General features: G+C 41.2%; 1 protein-coding gene across 2 annotated transcripts; it reads right to left on the reverse strand.

Annotated features, from left to right (window-relative positions):
* Positions 1-7: 7 nt before the first annotated feature.
* haspin (histone H3 associated protein kinase) lies at positions 8-7,279 on the reverse strand. Of its 2 annotated transcripts, none has more exons than XM_055158354.1 (17): positions 6,888-7,279; positions 6,700-6,804; positions 6,489-6,608; positions 5,978-6,064; positions 5,774-5,872; positions 3,675-5,426; positions 3,013-3,151; positions 2,809-2,939; positions 2,369-2,548; positions 2,216-2,301; positions 2,078-2,140; positions 1,639-1,730; positions 1,459-1,538; positions 1,026-1,114; positions 710-852; positions 532-634; positions 8-426 (listed from the first exon to the last, which is right to left on the reverse strand). In XM_055158354.1, the coding sequence occupies exons 6-17, from the start codon at positions 4,044-4,046 to the stop codon at positions 225-227; spliced, it is 1,680 nt and encodes a 559-aa protein (XP_055014329.1). In that variant the 5' UTR covers positions 4,047-5,426; positions 5,774-5,872; positions 5,978-6,064; positions 6,489-6,608; positions 6,700-6,804; positions 6,888-7,279; the 3' UTR covers positions 8-224. The 2 variants fall into 2 exon arrangements, with proteins under 2 accessions (XP_055014329.1, XP_020786116.2); XM_020930457.2 differs by having other exon boundaries at positions 2,369-2,563.
* Between the last annotated feature and the right edge of the window lie 1,966 nt (positions 7,280-9,245).

Genomic DNA, 9,245 nt, shown 5'->3' on the forward strand with positions numbered 1-9,245 from the left:
AAAAAAGTAAGAAACAAGATGAATTTAATAACCTTTTTCTGTACCGCCATTTACAGTCGACTAAGCAGTGGGTGACCTTCATTGGTGTCATTATGTTACAGAGGAATCAATAATGTGTCTTTACAGATCAGAGGTCGAGGGGGCGGGGGAGGGGGGACTGCTGACAGAGGAAGCCTCTTTAGAAGTCTATCACTTTGTTCACTCTTAAACTGCTACAGTCCCGTTCACTGGAACAGCGGGCTGTTCTGGAGCACCTCTGTGGCAGAACTGAACTGGAGGACGTTGTCATAGAAACAGGCGAGCTCGGCTCGCATGTCCTTGTTCCGCCTCCCTGCCCGTCCACGATATTTCATGTCCAGCAGCTTGGAGCACAGGTAGTGCAGCCACAGTACATTTGAATGGGGGTTATAGCTACTCCACTCATTGCTGTCACACGAAAAGACAAACAGTGATTATTTACGACATTAGTTCATTTAGGAATAAAGATTGCTGGTCGATGAAATGCATTTTAGGGACCATTAAAGCACTCACCTGTTCTCTTGTCGCATAAGTCTGTAGATTTCAAACTGGTAATCCCCCTGACCCATAAAAAGCTCCTCGTCATTAGAAATGTCACAGGACACAGTGAGTTCATCTAAAAACAAGAAAACATGGCTCAGGCTTTGGGAACAGAAACAGCCACAAATGTGCAGACAGAAACTTTTCTGACCTATTTCTAATCTGGAGAGAGAATAATCGATGATGCGGACAAGCACTCCTTTGGTTTCCAGAGAGTGCACTGTCCCATTCAGACTGAACTCTGCCGTCTTGTCCTTAGTCACTTTGACCAGCACATTTCCCCAGTGTAGGTCTCTGAACACAACACACAAGTAAAATAATTATTATTACAGGATGATTGTATGCGGAGCATAACAATCTCAGAAAGGCAGCTGCTACAGGCATACTACTAAATTAGAGCATCATGAAGGTAGGTGGTCGTACCAATAAGAAACATCTCATTTTTGTCCAATTTTGTTTGTTTTTACCTGTGCTCAAACTGCAGCTCCTGTTCAGCTACAGCAAGTGCTGCAGTGACTTGATGAAGAATGCTCTTTGCGACTGTGATTGACGACAACTTAAAAGAAAAAAATTAATTGAAGAAATACATAAGACAATTCTGCATTCAGTGTCAGAAATACTCAATGTATGTTTAATATTGATATATTGGTCAGTAATTTTGTATAAATTACTGGTTTAACTTCTGATACAAGCCCATTAAAAACAACTTACACATTACCCATCAGTTTTGCCAAAGTGTCAAACGGCTCATTTGTATATTAAAGGCTGTAGTGCTATGTAGCATAACAAGTTGTCATCGCTCATTACCATATTATTAACATAATGGAGAATGACAACTCTCCATTAGGTTCAAAATATGGTTTTGCCACATTGAGACATTCTTCTGGGCAGTGTGCTTACCGTTCCATCGCTGTTCTCGAGGTCAGTGCCTCCAAACTCGAACTCCAGAATAATAAACAGTTGCTCATTTTCAAAGAAATCTAGAGAATATATGAAAATGCATAATGTGAACGGATACTTGTGTAGGCATCCTAGTGTAGGATAGTGTAGGATACAACAGAATACAAGTGATTTTCTAACCTGGCCTGTCATTCTCAGAACCTTTTTGTTTGTCGAACTTGTCCCATGCATTGAGGAACTCTGGAGGATAGCAGCCCTTTACACAGTGGAGACTAGAAAAAGAATATCCAATAAACATTCAAAATAAAAGTGCTCTGATCTGCCACCTGCATGCCTCCATGGAGATCTTATGGTTTTGTCTTGAATGTCCCAGTACGGCATTAAACGTATCCATGCTGCATTTACTCAATAACATGGGTTGTTATTGGCCTAAAATCTGCATTCATACTATGAGTGGGCTTGCCTCTCCACTGATATGACATGTAACTAGGTGTCACCAGCTGCGTCCATAGAGATAAACAACTGTAATGCAATACTGTGGAACATTCCAGGCAATATCTCGAGAAAAGTTACACAGTGCACCTTTAGTAAGTGAAATGTGAATTTCACCAGGACTTACTCTCTGAGGCCAATGAAGCCACTGGTCTGATTCTTCTCTTTCTTATCCAGGCAGCTCAGCTCCCTGTGGAATTATATAATGTTAATGACATTTTGTTCTTAGCGAGTCATTTTAAAATAATCTTATAATATCACCTACTTTGAGATAATAATTTCATGCAAAATCTCCCCAAAGGTCTTCTGCCCCTCTCCATTCACCTTTTCACTGCCCTCTACTGGTATAACCTTGTCAAGACAGGAGGTACTCAGTATGGTCACAACTCCTATAAACACTGTAACCTCATGGTCTTACTTTGAGGGCGACGATCTCTCCGTCAGGCTTTCCACTTGTTGTAGAGAAGACCTCTCCAAAGGTGCCCTCGCCTATTTTAACACACTGTTTCATGCGCTGAGGCAGGAGACACTCATCCCAGGCCACAGGACCCTGCTGCCCACACTCTGCATACACCTTCTCTGCATCTGACATCTCATCCTTGTCAAACACAAGCTGGATTACAAACCGAAATGACAGAAGATACATGATTAAGCAATTTAGAGACTCTTGAGGGATACATGTCTAACACAAAGTACAAAGTCATATTTCAACCCCAGTTTGACTTTTGATTTTGGAGAAGCAAAATTTATATTATAAATGATAATATTTGGTCATGATTATCTACAATATACATTACATCCTAAAATCTTCTTTCTTGTAATGAAAGATCTGGACTTGAACTTTGACAGTGTATTTACCTGAGATTCCTGTGACCGTCGACGTTTGAGAAGAGGGGTCCGATGTGGAGTAGCAAACAGATCCTGGCTTAAGTCTGCCATAGCGATCTTTAAAGGCATGCCAGGCCCAGGAGTCTTTGGAGTAAGAATGACTGCACGGTTGTGAAGAAGGCACAATTAAATTTACAATCCATCATTTCAACTATTGTGTGCTGCGTGCAGTACCTTTGCGGTGAACGGAGAGCGCAGCTTTGAGGCGACTCCAGGTGTGTGTATTGGGAGTGATTTCAGCCAAAAGAGAAGAGAGGCTGAGGTTGTGGCCTTTGACTGGAGTACAGAAATCCTTACTGATATCAGTCAGCTTCTAAAAAGGGAAAAGTTGTGTAACTGTGATTATGGTGTTAAAATTCATACTGTATATAGCCTTGTCCCAACAATTGCTATATCTTCTTATCTTTGAATACATGATAGATGTAAATATTGACCCTAAAAAATTGTTACCTTTTTTTTTTTTACTTTTACTTTTACTCTGTACTACAATGAGCTTTGAGCTGTAACTGGCTGGATAAATGACTGCTGTGACTCATTATAGACACAGAGTAATTAGTGTTTTATTCTAAAATTTATGCAATTTGTTTTTTAACCATATTGCACATTTAGAATACTTCTTTAGGCATACTCTGCTTTTTGTTTATCACCTATATTTTCTTCAGCAATATATCACACTTCAAACTTTGTTAACGTGACAGGCCTAAGCATATAAAACTTTACATATTCTTAGTCACAGCAGGGTTGACAGATATAAGAGACATTCATTCACTAGGGTCAGTTTAGTGTTACCAATTCACCAAGACCGTGTTTTACAGTTCTCTTTACAGTTCTCTCACCATTGGTCGTCTGTGTTGACTTGGGATCAGCTCATTGATGCTGCAGTCCATGGTCTTAGTACCTCCTCTGGGTCCAATTGCGTTTGTGAAGGCATCTCTGCTTTTCCAACGGCTCACACTCAGTCCACTAACACAAGCTTTTCTAGTGGTTCCGGGTCGGTGGGTGGATGTTCTGTGGTCCTTCTCTTTTGCTGCCATTGATTTTTTTTTTCTTTTGCTGCTCTGTCTGCTGCTTGACTTTTTTGAGCCATCCCTGTCATTTGAACTAGATGATGTTCTCTTTCCAATACTAGTGTCTTCAGGACTGGCCATGGTGCAATTACCCACATATTCTGTCTCTTCACAAATCAGTTTAGATGCACTTCTGTCCATCCTCTTGCAATTTGAGTTTTATTTTTGTAATTGACATTTTCTTTATCTTAACAATAGGTTTGTGGTCTAAGCAGTTCTTCAACTCTCTGGTATGTTCAGCTGCCTCAGTTTGTGTCTCATTCCGCTGAGACTCAGACACAGTAGTGTTGTTGTGTGACTGACCGACCACTGAGCACTCATTTTCACCAACATTTGGTCCAGGTGTCAGATGCTTCTCAATACTTGATCGAGGCAGCTTTGTAAGCTCGACTGAGCATTCCCGAGAAAGACACTTGCTCTTTATTATTAAAGACAACTCCTCTGTCATATCTTGAACCTGCGTGTCAACTACGTCTGTACAGCTGTTGGTGGATTCACTGAAGAGATCTATGGTAGATTTGTGCTCAGACTGCATACGGTCGTCTGACATTAAAGGCTGTGCACATTGGCTGTGCGCAATATCTGGTGCAGAAGACTTGGAGCTCTCAAGAGATGTTAAGACATCATGTGTCACAGCTAATTTAGGGCTGCTTGGGAGCTCTGAGTCCTTAGCATTGCCTGAGTTGTGGCTTGTAGCTACAGAAAGTGAATGCTCTTTTCTAATCGAACTACATACAGGCCCCAAATCCCCCAAACATGACGAATAGGTTGTTTCGCTAAAAAGCTGAATTAGGTCTTCAATTCTTTCCAGGCGCACAGTACAAAGCTGGGTCAAGCATTTCTCTTTGAGAAAATCTGTGAGCCAGTCTATTTCTCCAGAGGCAGATGTGAAATGACTGCTGATATCACTGCCTATGGTGATCATGCTGGGTAGACTTGGACTTCCCGGGTGCCCGTCTCCACACTGGCTTTGGCTTGACCTACTGAGGCTTGCTTGCTTTGAGTAGGTAATGACTAAACTATTGCACATCTCTTCTTGATGCAGTTGTGAAGGTTTCTGAAAGTCGTTGAGAGTTGATTGTTTTTCAACAGAGGGCTCAAATTGTGAAGCTTGTTGTGGAGATGTGTGAGCTATACAACTAACTGAAATGGAACGCAGGGCTAGTGATTGGATTGAAAATTTTAAGCTTTGATTTTCTGTTCAAGGGAGCAGCTGAAGGTGTGGAACAAAAAATTGGTTTTCGAGAACATGGTCCAAGGGTGTTTTCCACTGATTCATTGAGGGAAATTTCTGGAAGTGGATTTGTGGCAAAGCTCCGATGTACTGCTGCATTTACAGAATTGTCTGCACTCGATTCAAGGAAAACTGGAGGGAATCTTCTCTTTGATGGACAGTTGATCCGACTGGAACGTCTCAATGGAGCAAACTCGTCAGAGGAGTTTAAAATGACCAGATGTGAATTAGAGGTAACAGCACATCTCCTACGAGTAACAAAGCGTCCAGCAGATGGAAGACGAACACTGATGGGGGGGGGGGCAAAAAAAGGGGACAAAAAAAAACTGTCAACCTCACAAAAATAAAGGCACAAACAAATTTCCATATATTTTGTTAAGATTATGGTGGCACAAATGATTTTATTTGAATAATTTCATCTCATGCAATTTGTGGAGTATAAATGTCCCATGCTGCCTACAGTTAATCTTCAAGCAGTAATTTTTGACCAATGCACACTCTTTTATAACTGTATGCTAATGCAATGAGCAACAAAGTCTAATTTTGTTATGCCAATATATAGTTCAGGTTATTTTAGACTATGGGGTACCACCAGTTTCTTGTATTAATGGGAAACACTGTATTCAGTACTTACAGAGTGTCTTTTTGAACAGTATTGTCCTGCAGCCCATTTCTTGATGTTTCTTTCCCTGATGACTCCTTTTTTCTTACAAGAGATCCTGACTTAATGCCACTGATGAAAAAAGAAAAGGTTCAATGCTCAGGGACAATCCATACGGCCAGTAATGCAGAGTTTTAGAATTGTCTGGACCTATAATCACACAAAGTATGTACCGACCTGCTCTGATGGGGCACAAGTGGACACCTATTTTCATCAGTGTGGTGATTTGGGGTATTATCACTGGATACCTTGGACTTCTTTCTCCTGCAACGAAGTGTTCATTAGGTAAGTGAAGGGTTCAAAATTGGGAAACACCAGTTGGGATGATTGATATAAATAAACTGTGAAAAGAGTGCATAGCATTGTTCATTATTTTCTTATGGTCATTTTCAAGCATGGTTTTCTGCATTTTAACAAACAAATGACAATATATTCCTCTCTTTACTGTTGGTGGGTATCAAATTGGGTAAAAAACAGAGCATCTGGGACATTTCCTTAAAAATGTGAAAACTCAATGGTTTTGGATAAATCTTCAAGGACATGGGACCCAGGCGTCAAAACTGGGACTGTCCTGGGTCTGATCATCCTAAAATGGTAAGTATTAGTTTAACATTTGAGACCACTGATCCAAGATATTCTCGTTCAAATTTAGACTGATAAGTTATTGACAAATCAAAAGTCTACATACCTTGCTCCCCTTTGATTAGATGCCTTCAGATTCTGAGTTGTTGGTGCAATATTTTCTTCATCACTGCTCAGAGATACATGTTTTCTTTTACGAGCTACTGTAGTCATACCTGGTTTTCGTCTAAGGAAAAAAAAAAAAGAGACAAACGTCAGATAAACAAGACATTAAGCCTTTGACGAATAGATCCAGCGTAATCCATTAAAGTCCATACGGAGCTGTCGTCTTTGAAGGTGGCAGGGGATGTGAAAATACATTCTCCTCATCTTTACTATCAAGTAAAGCTGCGACTTTCTTCTTTTTAACATTATTTCTCTTACTGCAGTGGGAAGGATTGAAAATTAAAACACAAACCCACAAAAAAAAAAAAATCACAGTTTTACGTTTCAGGTTTGTCCTCACCGCCTCCGTGAAGGTTTTGACGCATGGACTGTGGAGGCATCAAACTCAGAAGACGAGGAGGTGCTGTCAAAAACCTGTTTACGATCCTGAATGGAGACCCAGGCGGATAGTTTTGTTTTCTGCTTTCCATATGTCTTCAGGAACTTCATGATTGTTTATAATGTTACGTAAAAGAGCACGGATAGCACAGATATGGAAGACGACGCACACAACTACGCAAACAAAACGACGACTAACACCGATTAACAATGGTTAAGTTAAAACTAGCCATAAGACTGTAATATATGCTAAGTAAAATCTACATAAAGCCCTATATTCGCATTAAAAGTCACAGATGTCTCATTAGTCCAAAAAGCAGAGCCCGCTTTTCTTTGAAAAGGCAACAACCTGTGATTGGTCAAAAAACAACAATCAGACAAACGACCCTGCGCCCCCTCTTGGTTTGGAGGCAAATAGCACACAGATGCACTTACACATGATCACCACTAGAGGACAGCAAAGACCAGTATTTTCAATTTATGACCTGGGGCTACAAAAATAACATTTCCGACGCCTTGTAATGGCTTTCCACAGCCTCTCATAGAGCTACACTGTAGTCTTTATTCATCCACTACACTCGCCACAGCTGCCCTTCTGGACGCGGCTGCTATTTTGCGCCATAGTCAGCTTCTCCACTCCGACCACTACCAATCAGTCATTCACGCACAAACCGCATTCATACTAGGCAAGGTGGTGAATGGTGTGTTTGCCTAAAGTATTAAGGTATTAAAGCTATTAAATGCAAATATTAAAGACATTTTTCAGAAGCCAAATCTTATGAATAGCCTATATTAAAAAGTATTTCATGATATCTCTGTTCTCTTTTTTCTTTTTTTATTCGGCCACAATAGACTGTTGACCTTTTCAGTTGTTCAATTTCAAGTTACACCAGGTTTAATAAATAAATGTTTCTTTCAAAGTCAGGTTTTAATGTGGATCTATGCCAGTCCCCGTCCCCCTCACGGTCCACCCACGCGCTCCCTGGGTTCTGGTTCCCCCTGTCGGACAGCTGCTGCATCTGGGAGGGGGCAGTCTCCATGAGCAGTCTGCGGAGCGCACATCACCGAGGGGAGGGCGAAAGGATCCAGCCCAGAGAGGAGGAGAAACGCGAGAGAGAGAGAGAGAGAGAGAGAGAGAGAGAGAGCAGCAATAGGACGTGAACGCTGTGCACAAGAGGAGGTGAGTGATGTGATATGCAGAGATTGTTTACGCGTTCAAGAAGATATTTTGTGTGTTTATGCTCTTTCTACTCTTCAAATGACCAAAACGTGAGTAACTTTGCGCTGCGCCTGTGTGCGTCTTTGCGCTTTGCTGGGGCCCGCACGTCGTGAAGGCGAGAGAGGGAGACCATGGGAGAGACTGGGAGGCTGCGGCCCCAGATGGGCATTTACAGCTCTCAGCGTGTGCTCCTTTGACTTTATTGTCTTGGATTTAGCTGTGGTCGTGGTGGCGGCTCAATGACTTTTTACGGTGTGACGGAAACTGGTGCTTGTGTGTGAGAAAACAACCACCGTAGGGACATCGTGGTGTCTTTGCGTTAAGGTTAGCCCAACCAGACCGCGGTGGTAGTGGCTAAACTGCAAATGCTACACACAAAACAACAACAAGAGGGCATTAGATATATTGCATTAACACTATATTCTTTTAAAAGTGTTGTATTGTGAAGATTCGACGCGTAACCGGGCCATTGATTAGTTGTCTCGTCTTGTATGGTAGCCCTAGGACCTCCAGTTACCTTCTGTAGTTAGCCTAACTAAACAAAACAAATGAAAAGTCTACAAAAATCGCCTTAAGTCCTGCAAAAACGATATGCTGGATGTAAGATTGAGCAGGAAAAGCGATTGCGCAAGTGTATTTATTGCAGTACAGTGTAATAAAGGGTAATGGTCTGGAGGGATCGAATTTGGGTGGATAATTTGTCGAAACCCAGCAGAATGCAATTTATTACAAAACATGATTGAGACAGTAAATAATAATCCTTCTCAGAGATACCAGTGCGCCTTCACTGCTGACTTGTGCCTTAAAGGTCCAATATTATGCAAAATTTACACCTCCTCCATGTTGTTACCCCATCAAAAACATACCTGGAGTTGTGTTTTGTTTAGTCTGTCTACGTCTCCAAAGCGCAAAATGCTCTGTTTCACCTTATGATGTCATGTAGCAGTAGTTTTCAAGTTAACTTTTTAACTTTAATTCAGCAGAGATTGGTAATTCCAGGACTGAAATCATCTAAATTATTCTAGTGAAGGTTTATAGAGTTTAAAAACACAGTGGAGCTTATTACCATGAGACATTACAAAGAGGAAAAACGCAGACTAA

Source organism: Boleophthalmus pectinirostris, unplaced genomic scaffold, assembly GCF_026225935.1.
Source record: "Boleophthalmus pectinirostris isolate CB_2022bp ecotype Guang Dong unplaced genomic scaffold, ASM2622593v1 HiC_scaffold_22, whole genome shotgun sequence".
NCBI classification, from domain to species: domain Eukaryota; kingdom Metazoa; phylum Chordata; class Actinopteri; order Gobiiformes; family Gobiidae; genus Boleophthalmus; species Boleophthalmus pectinirostris.

Excerpts from the sequence above, each read along its gene's own strand:
- haspin (XM_020930457.2), bottom strand. The coding sequence starts at position 4,046 with ATGGACAGAAGTGCATCTAAACTGATTTGTGAAGAGACAGAATATGTG. Across the intron at positions 2,302-2,368 it reads GAGAGATCGTCGCCCTCAAA|GTTATACCAGTAGAGGGCAG; the intron begins GTAAGACCATGA and ends TGTCTTGACAAG. Across the intron at positions 1,115-1,458 it reads TCGAGAACAGCGATGGAACG|TTGTCGTCAATCACAGTCGC; the intron begins GTAAGCACACTG and ends TTTTCTTTTAAG.